Source organism: Wyeomyia smithii, chromosome 1, assembly GCF_029784165.1.
Source record: "Wyeomyia smithii strain HCP4-BCI-WySm-NY-G18 chromosome 1, ASM2978416v1, whole genome shotgun sequence".
NCBI lineage: Eukaryota > Metazoa > Arthropoda > Insecta > Diptera > Culicidae > Wyeomyia > Wyeomyia smithii.
Window position 1 is genome coordinate 28,382,049 of NC_073694.1, and position 19,123 is coordinate 28,401,171.

The 19,123-nt window shown below is 39.5% G+C and overlaps 2 protein-coding genes across 5 annotated transcripts in view; both read left to right on the top strand.

Annotated features, from left to right (window-relative positions):
- LOC129718981 (uncharacterized) overlaps positions 1-19,123 on the top strand; it is an 82,697-nt gene that overhangs the window by 45,495 nt on the left and 18,079 nt on the right. For all 4 annotated transcript variants that reach the window (XM_055670301.1, XM_055670293.1, XM_055670287.1 and 1 more), the window contains 2 exons: positions 11,869-12,013; positions 12,124-12,394. In XM_055670301.1, coding sequence (XP_055526276.1) covers positions 11,930-12,013; positions 12,124-12,394 — 355 coding nt within the window. In that variant the 5' untranslated portion in view covers positions 11,869-11,929. The remainder of the gene's footprint in view (positions 1-11,868; positions 12,014-12,123; positions 12,395-19,123) is intronic.
- LOC129718968 (uncharacterized) lies at positions 13,065-17,834 on the top strand. The gene is made up of 2 exons (XM_055670257.1): positions 13,065-17,611; positions 17,724-17,834. The coding sequence occupies exons 1-2, from the start codon at positions 13,126-13,128 to the stop codon at positions 17,729-17,731; spliced, it is 4,494 nt and encodes a 1,497-aa protein (XP_055526232.1). The 5' UTR covers positions 13,065-13,125; the 3' UTR covers positions 17,732-17,834.

Here is a 19,123-nt window from a genome sequence, read left to right on the forward strand (position 1 = left end):
ACATTTGGAAAGTTAACTAGTTATTGTAAAAATATGTTCCATTATTTTTTATTGCAAAGCGATTAAAATCGATGAAAATTGTCAAGGACAAGTTTACGTGAACAATCACATGCGAGCATTCCTAGCACAGACGACATGAATAGACACCAACCATTCCTTGTGATATTCTCTGTATCAGTATTAAAAAAAAAAAAAAATTACAGTCTCCTCGTCCCAATAGGTCAATTTATGTTTAGCAGGGCAATGTATGTAGTTTGCGAGAATGCGAAGATGAACGGGAATAGAAGGTGTGACTTTAGGCTTAGAAAAATTTTCCTCGTCCAGACGAGACTGGAACCCGCAATCTCCGTTGTCTCCGACAAGGTGTTTTGGCCAATTAAACTACTGGGAAAGGTATAACTCATCCTACACCAAAGTCGAATCACCCTCTACTACTGTGTTCCCGTATCCCAGCATGCCACGATGAACTGAACACACTGCTCTGTGGGAGTTTATTTTTGTAACTGAGAGAGTGGTCTCTTCACACACACTGTGTATAACGACTTAATCATATCTACAGCGACGCAAGCGATGAGACACTCCAGTCGGTGGCCAAACCCCAAATGCGTATCACGGAAGAGCTCCGTTAACTAAAGAATGCTTGCATTTGTTTTCTGGCGATAAATTATTTGTGCAGGTAAATGTGGCTGAAAATGCTGAGAATAGGCCGAAAATACTAGTACGCCGAAATTACCCTCACTACACTAACAACTTTAGTTTTTGTCATGAGAACGTTGACGATGTTTGACTATTTTTGAGGCTTTACCAACGGAACGCCAAAGATTTGCAACAGGTGTTTTTGTACCGATTTCGATAAGTGCCTTCTGGTGGTCGATTTCGATTTTTCGTATACCGGTACTGCAATATAGATTATGACATGGTTGTCACTCGGTGGTCGATTGTCCTGAGACCGTAAGGTACTTAGATCACACCACAAAACTCCGTGAATGCAGAGCACCTTCGTATGATACTGTTTTCTTCCTATGATATCTGTGAAAAAAATAACAGAGGAGTTGTGTGTCATTACCGCATGAATGATGTAGAACTACTTATCAACATATTAATCATTCATTTGGTTGTCCTGATATGAACAGTGTTCGCTGTTGTAACAATCACGCGCGCATTTTTTGCACATAAAAATACGGCATCATTGACAAAACAGGAATGGATGGAACCCCATGCGACGTTTAAGTTAAACAAGTTTTAACAGTTAGAGTGCATGCAGTAGAAGATAATATTGACTTTCCATTCTAGCGCTAAACCTCATGAGAAAATGTTTAATCTTCAATAATAAGGCCCTAAAGATATACCAGTTTTTATATATCATGTGTAAAAGCCGCGTTTTCTTATTAAAACGTGAGTTTAAAAAAAATGTTCATCGTTTTCCTTCATTTTTGAAATAAAGAGTAAAAACTGCTTGAAATGTCTATTCTTCATTAAAAAATCGAAGGAAAACTATAAACATTTAAAAAAATCCAAATCTGCTCCAAAAAATTCTCTTTAGCTGACATTCATTTTGCTGATTTCGTGCGCAAAATTATTAAGCGTCTTCAAATTGGATTTTAGTGATATACTTTATTCGGAAAAGTTTCTATGTATTTGATTGTGCCTCTTTTAGAATGTACGATTTAGTGATTAATTCACCTAGAAGTGACATGTAAAAATTCATATTTTTCATTATAAATCTTTCCCATGATTTTCTATATTTTTATGACCTTCTAAAAAATTACGCGATTCTATTGGATTTATATTTTTGCTGAAGATTGTAAAACGTTATATTAAGAGCATGAGCATGAGCATGATTGACCACACGCGGTTGCTACTCCGTTATTGCCAGATCAGCTGTAATTACACAGAGAACCAACAGATGATGCTTGGGACCAACATGCATCCTCAATGTGTAAAAACTGATGACCTCAAGCTTTGTATTAGGCAATACCAGCGCCGGCCGCATCCGAATGCAGGTCAAAGAACGGATTTTTATAGGAAAATGTTGACGTGATACTCGCTTTTTGGAAGCCGAGAACACCTCTGCACTTCCACGAGAAATCACTGGGATGTTGGAGAAAGGGTAAGGTACACAGCAGGGTTCGTTTTGGTAAGCGATGCGCTGTTTCCGAGTGTCTGGTTCTTCGGAACAAGTATCGCGCGAACAGGTTCATTATATCCGCCACGATATTCATAAAGCGTTTCGAACTTATTCAGTTTGACAATGTAACACCGCAACAATAAATCGTACGCAAGGATAGTGGAGCTTTGATCAAATTGGGACAACTTCAAATGATATGATATCTCGTAAGGTGATCCTCTTTACACCGAAATCAATTGCGCGTTGTTGATATATCTGTAGATAATTAATCGGCGTGCAACCAGACCGAGCCAAGCGCCAAACACATTGTTTTGAGTAATTAGCATTTAAAGTTTGACCACCCATAAATTAATCGGGTTTGAACTTATCGTTAATTCAATGCAAACATGTAATGAACAAAGCTTAATGAATGTCCTTTTATCATAAATACACGAAAAATAGCAATAATTGATAAAATATTTGGTTTTTATTTTTGACACCCATGAACTCAGTTCACTCTGGTCGAAAAAAAATTTAAAAGTTGGTCTTCAGTTCGGTCTGGTCAAACGTATTTACTACAATATATCAACTTGTCTATTAAACAACCTATTTTTTCTCACTAGTCAAACGTAATACATAGATATCAACACTGCTTTATCTCTTAGTCCAATCTGTATCAGAAATTATACAGCTGATAGAGAAGCAAAGCTTTTTTTCTGTTGCTCTATTTCCTGATGCCAAAGCGCACCTAGTGCTAAGTGTTAGGATAGTATCAATATGAAATGCTCTGGTATTTTGAAGCTGGTATTGTCTAAATTTATTGATTTAACGTATATTGACCCAGTCCTGACGTTTGTTACAAGAAAAAATTTAATATTATTTGAAAAATATCAAATGGAAATGAAATGCACTTGGTTCGGTCTGGCTCAACAAGATCTTGAAAAAAAGTGATGTGCCCATTAAAACGAAATTCGGCTCTACGAAAACCACCTGGCTGTTTATTTATCTAATTCTTATGACAGTCGTATTAACGAGCTGTCCGAAGCGGAGACATCAGTTACTGATTAAAATAAATCGCAAAGTTAGCTTTTAAATCACAAACAATCACTTTATTTAGATACCATGTCTGTGTTCATGGTTCACTCTGGTCGAACGCAATTTCGTTCTTTTCACAAAGTGCAACAGAGATTTTTTACTATAACACGCCTATGAACTGTTCAAATGATTTAATTCTTTAATGGAACATAGATCATCAGTTTGCACATCCACTGGTGCTAATAACTCAATTTTTAAGAAAAAGGCGCGTGGCTCGGACTGGTCGCACGCCGACCATTTGACCTCATGAAGGTATCGACGCAGAGTCTCTTGGGATTCGGTCAACCGGACATTTTCTACCTAACAGATCGACCAACGATGTTTCTCGTATACACTTTGTTTGCTCTAAAATAACGATACGATCCCGCGAAAAACACACCTGAAAAACAAAATATCACAATGTTGCGCGCTTATTACGAAAACGAACTATGAGTATATTTCTTGCCAAACGTCGCGATCCTCTGCGTACGACGCCCGCGATGTAGTCTTTGCTACTCGTAGCCTTCAGCTATTTGTCAATCCCGAGTACTTTCGAAAAAACGAATGCACGTCGGCCGACGCGATTCTTTGGAGGGTATACTTCGCGTTTTTGTTAATCGCGATATTTATCGACCGGACAAAATCTTCCGTTAAACAGTCACAGTGAGACATGAACAAGTATCTGGGTATAGCCCTCGAAATCACTATATTCTGAAAACGTACATATAAGTAAAATTCTCCCGAGCCGGAAACGCGGCTTACATCGAAGCACTTTGCACGACCGCTCTATTCCCGCCTACCGACGCAGACACTCGGGGACACGACATTTCACGCCGATTCTCTCTTAGTTGTGGATGCGAATGTTGCCTATTAAATAGAGAAATTGACAAAGTTTCATGCATGCAAAGCCTTAATAATTTAAAAATGCAAATTTCCATATTGACCAATATATGGTCTTAAGTTTGTTAAAAAAATGCCGACCTAGTCATTATTGGAACATAGTAAACAAAACACAAATAGCTCAAAAGCTAGAAAAATCGAAAAAGTGAAGCATAAGATTTCATGATTATCACTGCACCATACTCCCAGCTTCCACAAACCACACCATTGCTCTCGAGGTGAGAACATGTTTTACTGATAAAACACTACTTGAAGCCTGACCGTGCAAAACCATGGTATTTTTTTTTTTTTAAGGGGGGATTTGTTAGTAGCTTAAGTATTTATGATAAATATTAGTAAATAATGAGTATGTGTGTCCAATCACAAATGGTGACTTCTCAACACTGTTAGAAATTTGTAATTTTAATTGTTAGGATTTGTTTGCTTTCGCAATTAGGACTTATCATTCGTAGGGATTTAAACCTACTTGTCAGAAAAGGGGAAGTAAACTTACAACTAACTTAATTGCTAACTTATTGGCTATAAAGAGAGCTTATCGTAGCAATTGAGGATTGCAACGATTTTTGTCGAAAATTGTTAATAATTTTATTTGACATAGCTTCTAGCGGTTCAACACCAGTAAGTCTATGTAATTCGAGTGTACCAAACCAAGGAGGACGCTTCAAAATCATTTTCAGAATTTTATTCTGAATCCTTTGGAGCGTTTTCTTCCTTGTTGAACAGCAACTTGACCAGATCGGTACAGCATAAAGCATTGCTGGTCTAAAAATTTGTTTGTAAATCAAAAGTTTGTTCTTTAAACAAAGTTTAGAATTCCTGTTAATGAGAGGATATAAACATCTCGTATATTTGATGCACTTGGCTTGTATACTCTCAATGTGCTCTTTGAAAATAAGTTTTTTATCATAAATTAGTCCCAAGTACTTAACCTTGTCGGACCAACTTAAAATAACCCCATTCATCTTGACAACGTGATTATTGTTTGGCTTGAGGAAAGAAGCCCTAGGCTTATGCGGAAAAATTATCATTTGAGTTTTAGAAGCATTGGGAGAGATTTTCCACTTTTGCAAGTAGGAAGAAAAAATATCTAAACTTTTCTGCAATCGACTGCATATGACACGAAGACTTTTTCCTTTTACGGAAATGCTTGTGTCATCGCAGAACAATGACTTTGTGCATCCTGGAGGCAAATCAGGAAGATCTGAAGTGAATATGTTGTACAGGACTGGACCCAAGACTGAACCTTGAGGCACACCTGCTCTGACAGGAAATCTATCAGATTTTGAATTCTGATAGACAACCTGCAGAGTTCGATCAGTAAGATAATTTTTTAAAATTTTGATTAGGAAAATTGGAAAATTAAAAGTTTGCAATTTCGCAATCAAACCTTTATGCCAAACACTGTCGAATGCTTTTTCTATGTCTAAAAGAGCAGCTCCAGTGGAATAACCTTCAGATTTGTTAGCTCGTATCATATTAGTAACTCTGAGCAATTGATGAGTTGTGGAATGCCCATGGCGAAATCCAAACTGTTCATTTGCAAAAATTGAATTTTCGTTGATGTGTGACATCATTCTGTTAAGAATAACTCTCTCAAATAGTTTACTTATTGAAGAAAGCAAACTGATTGGTCGATAACTTGAAACTTCAGCTGGGTTCTTATCCGGTTTTAAAATGGGAGTAATTTTTGCATTTTTCCATAATTTGGGAAAATATGCAATTTTGAAGCAGCAATTGAAAATTTTCACTAAAAATTCCATTGTGCTCTCAGGGAGATGTTTGATTAGTATATTAAAGATTCCATCGTCACCAGGTGCTTTCATATTTTTGAAATTTTTCATAATTGATTTAATCTCATTCAAGTTAGTTTCAATTATTTCTGCAGGTAAAAAATTCTGGGAAGAAATTAAATCAAATTGACGTGTGACTTCATTTTCAATTGGACTCACAAAATTCAAATTTGAGTTATGAACACTCTCAAACTGCTGAGCAAGTCTTTGAGCCTTTTGTTCATTGGATACAAGAAAACGTTCACCATCTTTTAAAACTGGAATAGGCTTTGAAGGTTTCTTAAGAATCTTCGACAGCTTCCAAAATGGTTTTGAATATGGTTTCAATTTTTCAACTTTAGTCTCAAAATTTTGATTTCTCAGAAGAGTAAATCTATGTTTAACCTCTTTCTGTAAATCTTTATAAATAGTTTTAAAAACAGGGTCACGAGAACGTTGATATTGACGTCTGCGGACATTTTTCAAACGAATTAGAAGTTGAAGATTTTCGTCAATTATTGGTGAATCAAATTTCACTTGAGTCTTTGGAACAGAATAATTCCTGGCATCAACAATTGCACATTTTAATGCGTCCAAAGCGGAATCAATATTCACTTCGTTTTGCAAATCAAGCTCATTATTGAAATTTCTCTCAATATGAGTTTTGTATCTTTCCCAATTAGCCTTGTTATAATTAAAAACAGAGCTCATAGGGTTTAAAACTGATTCATGTGATAAAGAAAAAGTTATTGGAAGATGGTCAGAATCAAAGTCAGCATGTGTGATCAAATCACTACACACATGACTTCGATCTGTAAGCACCAAATCAATTGTTGAAGGGTTTCTTACAGAAGAAAAGCATGTAGGACTATTCGGAGACAAAATAGAATAGTATCCTGAAGAACAATCATTGAATAAAATTTTGGCATTGGAATTACTTTGAGAATTATTCCATGAACGATGTTTAGCGTTCAAATCGCCGATTATGAAAAATTTCGAACGATTTCTGGTGAGTTTTTGTAAATCACCTTTAAAATAATTTTTGAGCTCGCGTGTGCATTGAAATGGTAAATATGCTGCGGCAATAAATAAAATCCCAAGTTCAGTTTGAACTTCAATTCCCAAAGTTTCAATAACTTTCGTCTCAAGATGGGGAAGAGCACGATGTTTGATTCGGCGATGAATAACAATTGCAACTCCACCGCCGGAACCCTGAATCCTATCATATCTATGAACCACGTAATTGGGATCATATTTTAATTTTATGTTAGGTTTCAAAAATGTTTCAGTAATAATTGCAATATGCACATTATTTACTGTTAAAAAGTTAAAAAGCTCATTCTCATTGGCCTTCAATGAGCGAGCATTCCAATTTAATATTTTAATTGTTTTATTTAAAATCATTGCTAAATTTTAAATTAGAAACAATTTTAATAGTAAAATTTGTGCCTATTTGAATGGCTTCAAACATTGATTTTGCCTGCAACATGGCGTTCATAAGATCGAACATTGCCTGTTGCAAAAAAGAAAGTTTACCTGCCGTAATAGGCCCCAGGCAGTTGACATTAGAAAAAATATTTTCGGCAGCAATATTAGCTGGAGTGATAGGTGTACAATTATTTTCTAGCCTGTTTTGCTTACCCATATTAACGGTCATTTTCGAACTACCAACACTAGGCGGTATAATGTTCGAACTACCTGTAACCTGTGCATAAGTAAACGGGTATGCAAAGGAGTAGGTAAACTATGCGTCACTGGTACGCTTGGAGAATTTTGTTTTGAAGTTGGTTTTAATTGAGAAATTGAATTTTGTTTACCTTGCCTTGCCTTAACAATTGCTAAACGGACTGGGCATTGATAAAAATTTGACATATGGTTGCCGTTACAATTCGCACAGCGAAAATTTTTACTCTCTTTCACAGGACATGTGTCCTTTTTGTGAGAAGAGTCTCCACAATTAAGACATTTTTGGTCCATGTTACAGAATTTGGAACCATGGCCATAACGTTGGCAAGTACGGCATTGGGTGATATGCTTTTCACCTCCGCCATACTTCCTATAAATTTCCCACTTTACACGCACATTATACAAAGCATGTGCTTTTTCAAAAAATTTTAAGTTGTTAACCTCATTGCGGTTAAAATGAATTAGATAATTAACAAGGGAAATTCCAGTTCTCTGACTGTTTTCGCCTCGTGATTTTTGTTTCATTAGAATTACTTGGGTAGGGGCTATGCCAAGTAATTCTGTTAAAGTAAGTTTGATCTCATCAACGGTTTGATCGTTGGTGAGACCTTTCAAGACAACCTTGAACGGCTTGGCGTTCTTGGTGTCATATGTAAAAAAATTGTGCATCTTGTCAGTTAAATACTGAACAAGACGATCACGACCCTTTACTGAGTCGGCTAATAAGCGGCATTCACCTCTACGGCCAATTTGATAGGTAACTTTAACGTCAGAAACAAACGTTGAAAGTTCCTTTTTGAATATATTAAATTCAGAAGAAATAGTTACCACAATAGGTGGAACTTTCTCCTTTTTTAAAGATTTTATATTTTGTATAGTTTCATTATTGGTAACTTCCATTTCACCAGCTTCTTGCACAGGCAAAATATCAAAAGGATTGTCACTACAAACACTCGATGTGTCAGAAAGAGATGCCTCTCTTTTCCTCCCCGCAGCGATGCGAGGTTTCTTTTTCCGTCCAGCCATTTCAGGTGATACGAAAAAAGTTAAAACAAATGTTAAATTCAAAAGTAGGTAGTCTTGAGAAAGACTGATGGGAAATAACTTTCAGGTAGTCTTTAAAAGACACACTGACAAAACACAAACTTTGAAGCTATAGGCAGTCAAAGACCAGTCCACAAGCAACCGAAAAAACGTCTGACCTGTAGGACAGTTCAAGACGCACTGTGCAAAACCATGGTAGATTACGGATTCGAGGTATACTATGCGTCATGTTGGCTCATTACTATGTTGAGCTACTCATTACCTTATAATGGGTGTTATTCCATGTATTATTATTTTATTAAAGACACTTTACACTTATTGTGTGCATTCGTGTCTGGTTATAATGGGTGTGATCCTGTTGAAAACGTAGCAAAGCTTGGTGCATTTAAAACATTAAGTGCAAACATCAGGTGTAGATGTACTTACTAATCAAAAGTCTAAAATTATTGACAAGACCAAACCAATCATGATTATTTCAGGCTAACTAAATAATCATCGAAAGTCAAACTCAACTCCATTGAATTTTCTATTACCTACCTGTCGTGCGAGAGTCAGTGCGGCGCACAAACATTTCAAGACTCATCGCACAATCTAGTTTGCAAACAAAAAAAAAACTCTACTCGCAGCCGAAAAGCTACCACACCTCGTGCACCCGACAGATCACACATTCACACTTCTGCCAAAGTCCAAAGCCCGCTAAAAACCACTACATACAGAGCCCATGCATTCTTGAAATGTTTGATACAAAAAACATATACTCATCTGTTTTAGTTTGGTTATGCCTATGCCAGCGAAACAAACGCCGACTAGCACCAGATTGCCACATTTAAATCTGTGTTTTCCCTTGAAAAAATCTGAGCATCTGTATCTGGAACAAAAATATCTGTAAAAAAAATCTGTGTTGTTTAAACATAAAGAACTTTGTATTTTTTAAGTTTTTATGGTACATAAACAAAATTTTTAGCTTAAAACGTGTGAGGAGTTGAAAATATGTTCAATTTGCTTAATATTTAATGAAATAAAATTTGGATTGTTTTTAAAAATTATTGTCAATTTCGAAAAATCTGTAAATCTGTACTTTTCGACGAAAATCTGTATATCTGTATATACAGATTCTGTATCGTTACTTCGGCCAAAAATCTGTAAAATACAGATTAATCTGTACATGTGGCATCCCTGACTAGCACAGTGCAACGCTACTCTCTCCGCTCTCAAGGTAGTGCCGTTCTCTTCTTTCACACCACCATGCACTCCATTTTCGCACGTTAATAATGAACCGCTAGTTAACGCGACGCACAAAGTAGACACTCACAATCACGCAACTTAACTGACCTTACAATTTTCAATTTGATTTCGTGGATAAATTATAACTCCCACGCAAGAAACACTGTGTTTTTCACAAAACCTTCACTTTTTTCAAGTGGACAAAGCATCACAGATCACAACTTTACACTTTTTAGCGAGTTTGGCCCGTAAATTCACTTATAAATCAATAACTTCAACGGATAGCTTTCGGGGCACGTATTACCAGTTAGCCGTGTTGCCAGCCCCCGATTGTAAAACGTTATATTTAGAAATAAAGTTATTTGATAAAGTTAGAATTTTCATGCAAAAGATTTTTTTCATTGAAACAATCGAAAAGATTCTATTAGACAAACGATTTTATATTCTTTTAGAACGAGAATAGACGTGCTTTCAGGACATAAAAAAGTTATCTGCGTATTTTTTGCGTACGGCTGAGTAATTTGAAGTTAAACTGACCCTTGAAAAACCGTTAATGGTTGAATAACTTTTTTATTTTGAACCATAGCTAGATCAAATGTTCAGCAAAAATGTGTATTTCTATTTGGCTAATAATTTCCTAGAATGTATAAAATATGTAAAAAATCCAGGAAAAAAGTTATATTAAAAATTATGATTTGAGTGAACTTTGCATATAAACCTTTTTATATCTTTTTTAACATAAGAGATAGAAATCCGACACCTTCGACAAAGTTGCTATTAATACCATTTGCCACAACTTTTTGGAAGACACTAGCTGTCTGTCTCACTGCCCTAAAAAATAAATTTTCCATATCACTTCTAGGTGAATTAATCACTAAATCGTACATTCTAAAAGAAGCACGATAAATACATAGAAACTTTTCCGAATAAAGTATACCACTAAAATTTAATTTGAAGACGCTATTAATTTTGCGCACGAAATCAGCAAAATAAAACACTGTGCTATGTATCGTGTTGTGGCTTGGAACGACCAGCAAATTCTTCTGTTCGATTCGTATGAAGACAGATAGCAGAATTGCAGCTGCAAAGTCGAATCAACCGTCTTTGCCAAGGCGTTGCAAACTTTTAAATCAAGTGTAATGAATATTTTTTTTTTCAAATACTCGATCATTAAATCGTTTTGTCCCAAAAATGACAGTTTATTGTTTAATTTGGAATCGGATGAGATGCTGATCTGTGCTACCCCGACAGTGGGAATAAAACACTCTGACAGCAAAGGGGTAAACTGAAAATTAGAGGGCCGACAGAGATTTTGATCACCGGGATGCAGAATGCCTTTGTTCCCCAGTTTCGCTTTTATATTTTCATTTACACCCCTATTTAGCGGAACTTCCTGAGAGACGTGGCTCTACGTCAAAATGAGATTAACTAGAGAACGATTCGATACTTCGAGTCATCAAGACGACCGTTTCTTGTGCAACTTGGGCTCATTATAATCAATCGCAGACAACACACGGGATATAGTATGCTATGCTTCTATTTCTATTCCGTAGTTTACTCTCAATTCTAGGCAAAACTTGCGCAGCGGACAAATTTGAATATTTTTAAATAATTAGTTATTTTCTATCTGTTAATAACCTGATGAACTCTTTATTAATCTTAATATAATTCCATTTTCAAAGTCGCTTATTTATTTAGTTTTCTCTGATTTGGGAATTTTGAAACCCGCTCCGTGCGCACGGCTATGGTTAAAATTCTTCAGCTTTCACAATCAGATGTCAATCAAAGTTATTATAAAATTCTGATAATGAACGTTCTGCAGTTGACCTTGTCTGTAGCCACTTGAAGTCCTCAATTGTCACAATTTTTCGTGTCGCTTATCGGCAACAAATAACAATAGACGCAATTGTCGAGTTTCAGCGATAAACTCATTTTGCGCTATCGGTCTGCTATTTGTTTTGCTTTTGCTTCGCTGTGCAATCGATAACACCCCACATGCTGACATGCTGACAGCTGAAATCTAACAATTTTCGTATGTTTGTGCGATTTTTTTTCTGATTTCAGTTCCTTTGCGATAACTTCCGTCGGCACATGTTGAACGAGTTGGCGCACGGCTAGCAGACAAATGGAGAAGGTACGGGCGGCAAGGAAAATCGCCCCGGACGGTGGCTGGGGCTGGGTGGCCACTTTTGGCGTTAGTTTGGTTAACGTAAGTATCAACCTATGGTACGATTTTCAAAGGGCGTAGATCCAAACTTAGTCGCTTTGGCACGTGCTTCTGTTTTTTTTTTTGTATTTCTCCAATTCGCCATTCTTTAGTTGGCCACGCGGTCGATCGAGCCCTCGTTTGGGTTGCTGTTTGGCGATTTGCTGAGCGACTTACAGGTTGGCACTACCGGGGCGGCCATCATCATCAGCACCCTGGACGTGATGATGAACTTCTCCGGGCTGTTTGTTGGGCCACTGCTGAAGGAGTTCTCCTACCGGAAGGTGGCCATCGCCGGAGCACTGCTTTGCTTTCTTGGGCTCGCGCTTACCTCACCCGCGACCAGTATGGCGCACATTTTGGCCACCTACAGTGTGATTAACGGTAGGTTTGCTTTCTGTTTAAGATTTTATTTTTAGTCCTTAGAGCTTCACTGCAAGTTAAAATATTAAATAGAAAACTCGCTCGCTGTCAACACTGTCAACCTGCTTTAGACCGACTCGCATGGGTTAGTTCATGACTGGACCATCGGTTCACATTCACAGAACTGGTGGTTTTGCTGAGAAGTGTAGTGAGAGAGTAAGAAAACGTAGAGAGATAATCGGCTCAGGCAAATCATCGATGTGCGAATGAAAGCGATTGATGACATCATACAGATCTTTTTTCGTTAGTGCAAGTTAACTAGCCTAGCCAATGGAGCCAATGGAGACTTTGAACCTCTTCTAATTCGAAGAATGTGATTGTGAAAAGAATCGTTTCATTTTGACATTCTTCTCTCGCTCATTTTTCTCTTTCCTGATCCCAGTTTGAATTTTGGTTCGTGGTTAATCGCTTGAATTCTCCCAGTATCGTGCCGGCGTCGGTTGTACTTGTAACGCGTAGACGCTGTCGGTTTTGTAAACAATCTCATAATGATGTTAGAAGAGGTGGCAACAGCGATACGTGCCAATCAACGGCCGCTGGCGGAGCGACTGCTGACAAAGGAATGGAGCCGGTTAGATCCGAAAGAACTATTTTATCGTTTGATTAGAAGTGGATTGGTAGATGTGTTAAGGTTACTTCAGGAAATAAAGCTTTGCAGTGAAAGGGATGTCTTCCGGTATGGTTCCAGTGTGATGAACGAAATGTGTGTGAAGAACATAAAAATTTCCAGTGAAATGGAGGTTTACCTGCTGTACGTTTTATCTGCGTATGGTTTCCGCAACTTATGCGGTGATCCGGATTGCGCGAAACCTTCCAGCTACTGGCAGAATTCTGTAAGCAAAGTGGAAGAATATTTTCGCAAACTTCGCCAACGTAAACAGTGGTACCATTATCTGGATGTGGATGATGAAGTCATATTTCAACTGTGGATGATTCACAACCATTTGTACTTCATCAAGGACCATGAACTGATAAAGCCGTTGCCATTGAGAGAGATGATTTTTTGCTTGGCGATTTTCTTGCAAATCTGCCGGAGGGAACCGCATAGTGACATGTTTGCTACTATCATCAACAAACGCAATATTATGCAGTACTTGAGGGTGATTTCGGCACGGCTTGTGGCAGTTAAGGAGAAAGCGAACAAAAAACAGACGCAAAACCATATTATAAAGCGACTGATAAAAACGTACCGCAAAGCAAAGCAAATACATTCGTGTTTCAAAGTTATCAAAAGTGCGAAAGTATGCGAAGAATTGGATCCTCGAAATCGTGCGGACGCTGCCACAGCGATTGCGTCCGTGAAACGATTCTCGCAAATCCTGGGAGAAGCCATCAAAAACACTACCGAAACTCCGAATTTTTCGGCCAAACTGCGAGAAATTCTACCGAATATGCTCACTAGTGCTGTGGACTTGAATTCACGGTATCGTAACAAGTCAACTCACGGGTTTCCACTCTCCCAGCTGTACGTCCAAGAGGCGGATCAGTATTATTTGTACAGTCAAATGTTCGGATATCTCTATACCGTCATCAACTCGTTTTCAATTCTTTGGATCTATATCCTAAATGACTGCATGATGCAGTTTTACGGAACAATGAGACGCTGCCGAACGGTTGAGGATATGCAAGCTTTTGTACGATACGCCGGAAGCAGTCAAATCTTGAGCCTGCACCAGAAAGCTGCTCAGGATGTCGTAAAACATCTTCGCAAATTGCAGAAAATTTTGAGCTTGAAAACGGGCGGATCCGTCGCTTCCGAGTATATCGAGAAAATAAAGCTGATAGAATCAATGAAGCAACTGACGGTTCCTAGCTTTGCGGTTCCCATCCAGATAGCGGTCTTTGGTGATGCTCCAATCGAAGCTGTTTACCGGCTGCTGAACTTCAAGTTCACCGTAGGATCCAGCAAGGTTCAGTATGATCAAATTTCCCACGATTGGAAAGAACTCACCAGGTTGACCGCTGAAAATCCAGAATATCATGGAATCACGGCACAATTTATGGTTCAGTACAATCTTGAAGAGTCGGAACGGTGTCGCTATCGGGAAAAGAGCCAATCGATTTTTACATGCTTCGCCAGTAACTCGCATTTGGATGATGAAGTGCTTAGCAAACTGGAGGAAAAGTTGCATGAGTCCTTGTCCCAAGCGTATTATCGAAATATTTTTGCCCTAGACTGTAAGGCTCAAGCTATCAACGATTCGTTGAAATCGGCGCTTGTGGGATCCAAGGAAGGTAAAGATTCGAAACAGCGGAATCGAGAATCTAAACAGCAAGCACGAGAGTTCAAGCAGCGCAATCAAGCGTTTAAACATAACCTGGAAGTGATGCGTAAGAATGACAAGCAGGAGCTGGTGGTAGTTTTCTTGAAAGTTGTTCACAACATAAGAAATGCTTTCGCTGAATGTCGTTGTGACACGGTGGAGGAATTCATGAAAAACGTTGATAAGATACCACTGAAGATTAAACTGGCAATCGAATATTGGCAACTTCAAGCTTTGGAAATACTGGAAGCTAGTGGATATTTTGGTGATAACTTTGCGCTTCTCTCGAAATCCGTTCCGATAATTTGGGGAAAATCCTATCGCAACTACTTGGCGCACGATTCCCTCTCGTACGATTTACTGACAGGCTCCTGTTTGCCGAAGGCTCTTGTGAATGGGTTCGTACTTACCCAGCATTCGGATAGGTTAAATATTTTCGCGAAATGCTCGAAGTTTAATTTGAGTGACTTGAACGAAATAGAAATCGAAGCTTGTCACTGGTTAGCGGGTCAGAAAAATTTACTCAATGCCACCCTGGAACGCAATCATTCCTGCTTCGCAGAATGCTTGAAGGATGGAGCCGATTTCCACGGACGATACTTACGGTCACTCGGGTTTTGCGATCAGCTGACCTATTATTCCATTCCAGAAATAGCTGCTCATGCGGGATCTAGTGCGAATGAGTTCAAACCGGTTCTACTGGAGAAAAATGACTCTCAGAAAATTGTTGATTTATTCTCATACAACAAGCTGACAACTGAGCTTAATATCCGTAGATTCGACAAATCGTTTCCCGTTCGCAAAGCAATAACGGAATTCAAAAAGCGTCAGCCTCAGCTGGTGACTCCGTGTATCGGGGTGTTACTGGCACATTTACAGGAGACTGGGCACATAGACTTGATGGTTGATTTGCTTCAGGAATATACCGGACCCGTTGCTGAGCTGCTACTTCTCATCTGTACGGAATGCGGTCGTTCCAGTGAAATGTACATGGAAACAATCTCCAGTTTCGACGGTCCGTTTAATTTCATCCTCATCGAACTGAGCGACAGTGATTTGGATCAATTATTTTCCGCAGCTAAGCCGGTTTCAAAAGATTTGCTAACCAACGTCGTAGGCGTGAATGATAATCGAACGTTTGAATATATCATGCGAAAATGCTACAACACCGATCGTTCCACGGTTCTTGAAGCAGATTTATCAGTTGCTTTGAAAAATACCTGTTCCTATGGTCGGTTGAAAATGGTGCGTACCTTTCTAGACATGGGAGTAGGTCGGAATAATCCAGGTTTACTATCTGAGGCGCTCAGTTTAGCACTGCAGGAACATCGCGTACAGATTGCCCAGCTTTTGATCGATTGCGGAGCGAATCCTTGGGGAGACGAAATGTTGCCAGTTTGTATAGGCATTGCTGATCAAAACTTTAGATTGATTCGGAAGGTGCTTAACAAATCCATTCCTGACAACTTTCATAAACAAGTTGCCCGATTGAGTGCAGAATTTGGTTCGGAACGGTTTATGCGGTTTTCAATGACAACTGGGATAGATATTTGGCAATGCGGTGGTGTTCTGAGTGCTGCATTGAAGAACAAACGAACGGAAATGTTCGATCTTTTGCGGGAATTCGTCTTTGAACCAGTTGAGAGATGCTGCGAGCCCGGAACGCTGCACACGTGGATTAAACTCGTGAAGGATTTGAAAATTTTAGCCTATTTATTAACTGATCCCTACCTCATTGTCGGCTGTGTCAGCCGAAACCTGTCTGGCACTGGTGAATTACTGGATCAGATTTCTAGACTCCTGGCGCTGGATGATACCTCTTTTGCTAAGAATATTTTACTCGCTGACAATTCCGGAAGTGTAGAACTTGATTTTCAAAATCTTTCATTAAACCAAGAGCTGGCAGTTATTATCATCCTGAAATGTTCGTCGATGCAAAAAATTTTCGTCAATATTCCTCCGAATTTACTGCAAAGTAAAAGGCAGTTCATTACCACAGATGTGTCCATAGAAATTGAAATTTATTCTGAACAATCAGTACAGGAATTCCTGGCAGATACTTCTTTGTTTTCTCATGATCTCAACGACTCTCGTTTGATAGAGGAATTCCATAGAATCACCAGAAGCTTCCTGATGCAATCGCAACTCCCGCCGGATGCCATAGTGGCAGTTTTCATTCAAACGCAACACAACCATTTTCAGTACCTACAAACTGGCTCCAACAGCTGCATCTTCGAGCGACATCCTGCACCAAACCTCAACTTGGGTGTACTTCTCAACTTCCCGCACCACTCCAGCGCCCTAATCGTACTTCCCTCGAGCTGCCCGGAAAGTATCGTCGAAAAGCTGCTGCTTCTCGGTGCAGACCCACTCTGTTTAGACGACCAAGGTCAAACTGCTTTTTTCCATGGATTCAACTTCCCCCTCTCCCATTACAAGTTACTGTATCGTCACTGTCAGGAAAAAAACCGAACGCATTTTCCCGACGGGACTCACATCTTCAACCATCGCTCGAAGAAGGGCTACAGTGCCCTGCAGCTGACCGTGGGATCCAGTAACTACGAACTAACCGAATTCTTGCTTCAAAATGGAGCGGATCCAACGATGGCTAACTACCAAGCGCCAGCTGGAGCTTTGGGTTACGCCATCATGAACCGCAGCGTTCGAATCACCCGTCTTCTGCTGGACCATAAGCCCGAACTAATCAACATGCCCGCATCGGAGCATGGTTCCACGGCATTGGAAACGGCAGTTCAGATGAACCATGATCAGCTGGTGCGCTTGTTACTCGAGCGTGACGCCAACCCTAGCATTGCCGATCGGGACGGTCAAACGGCTGTGGCAGTTGCCGTTGAGGTGGGCGCTACTGATTTACTAGAACTTATGCTGATGGTCGTAGCTGGAGAGCGAACCGGTTGGTATCTTTTGGGTGTTTTACCTGAGATCCTATGGTATCATGGGATTCGATCGTTTCTTAAATGTCTTCCAATTTTGTTACGACGTTTGACTCAGTAAATTTATTATAGGATCCTGAACAACGGATCGAATGACAAACCGCCTTTCTCGTGGACGGTGGCCGATGACAACTGCAAATGATATTCATGTAAAATTGCATGTGGAAATAAAAAACTCGCTGGAAAAATTACTCTTCTGTTCGATAACTTTCTTCATCCATTGGCTTTCGTTGGGGATTACAAATCCTATTGGCAACATAAGCAGCATTTACGTAATTTATTACAATTTTACAGGAATCAGAAGTTGGCAATGGAATTTTATAATGGCATCATACATCAGTTTTCGGATGATAAGTCTCATTGTGGTTTCGGAAACATCCATGTTCGGAAACATTTGAGGAGAGCAAGTTTCTCGATCTTACTCAGAAATCGAATCTCGTGATAGGAATCCCAAAAAGGTGTCGCTAGACGTCATTCCGACTTAAAAAAAACTCATATGTTCACGGATTTCCAGAGAGTAATCGCTATATTGGATTGAAAAATAGCGAACATTATGTACAGTTTCTAGACATTAACTTCTGGTCTCAAGCTTACTTACTTTACTATAAAGGCGACAGACCGATTATCGATCCAGTGCCGAATCCAGAATACGTCGCCATGTCCCTCGGCCTTGGGCTGCTATCCTCCAATCGCCTCTAACACCTGTTTCGCGTGCATCCTCGTCGACAGTACACATCCAACGAGTGCGGGGTCTACCCCGAAGTCGGCGACCTCTATAGGGATTCCTGCTAAATATAGCATTCGCTTGATGCTTATCCGGCAATCTCGCTACATGCCCAGCCCACTGAAGCTTGCCGTGTTTTATCCGCTTGACTATATCCACCGATTTGTATGCCTGGTAAGATTCATGGTTCATGCATCTTTATCTCACGGCTAACCTCGTTGTCACATGTCACTAATGTTCCCAGGTAAATAAATTCGTCGACTACTTCATATTTTTCCTCATCTAGCACCACCGCAGCACAACCTCCGACGGACTACCACGCACTCTGCCAGCCACCATGTATTTCGTTTTGGCAGAGTTTATGGCAAGCCCTAATCTCGCAGCTTCCCTCCTGAGAGGACCGAAGGCCTCTTCCACTGCTCTACGATTAATACCAATAATGTCGATATCATCCGCAAAACCTAGAAGCATGTGCGACTTCGTAGTAATGGTGCCGCTTCTTTGCACACCAGCCCTCCGTATAGCACCTTCCAATGCGATGTTGAACAATAAGTTCAACAGCCCGTCACCCTGCTTCGAACCATCTAACGTCACGAAAGAGTCCGATATCTCACCGGCTATCCTGACGTTAGAACCTTCAAGGATGGCACGTATCAGCCCAATCAGCTTTGTTGGGAAGCCATGCTCGAGCATGTTCCGCCATAACTCATTTCTCTTGACTGAATCGTACGCTGCCCTGAAGTCTCCA

Coding starts and splice junctions, on each gene's coding strand:
- LOC129718968 (XM_055670257.1), top strand. CDS start 13,126: ATGAACGAAATGTGTGTGAAGAACATAAAAATTTCCAGTGAAATGGAG.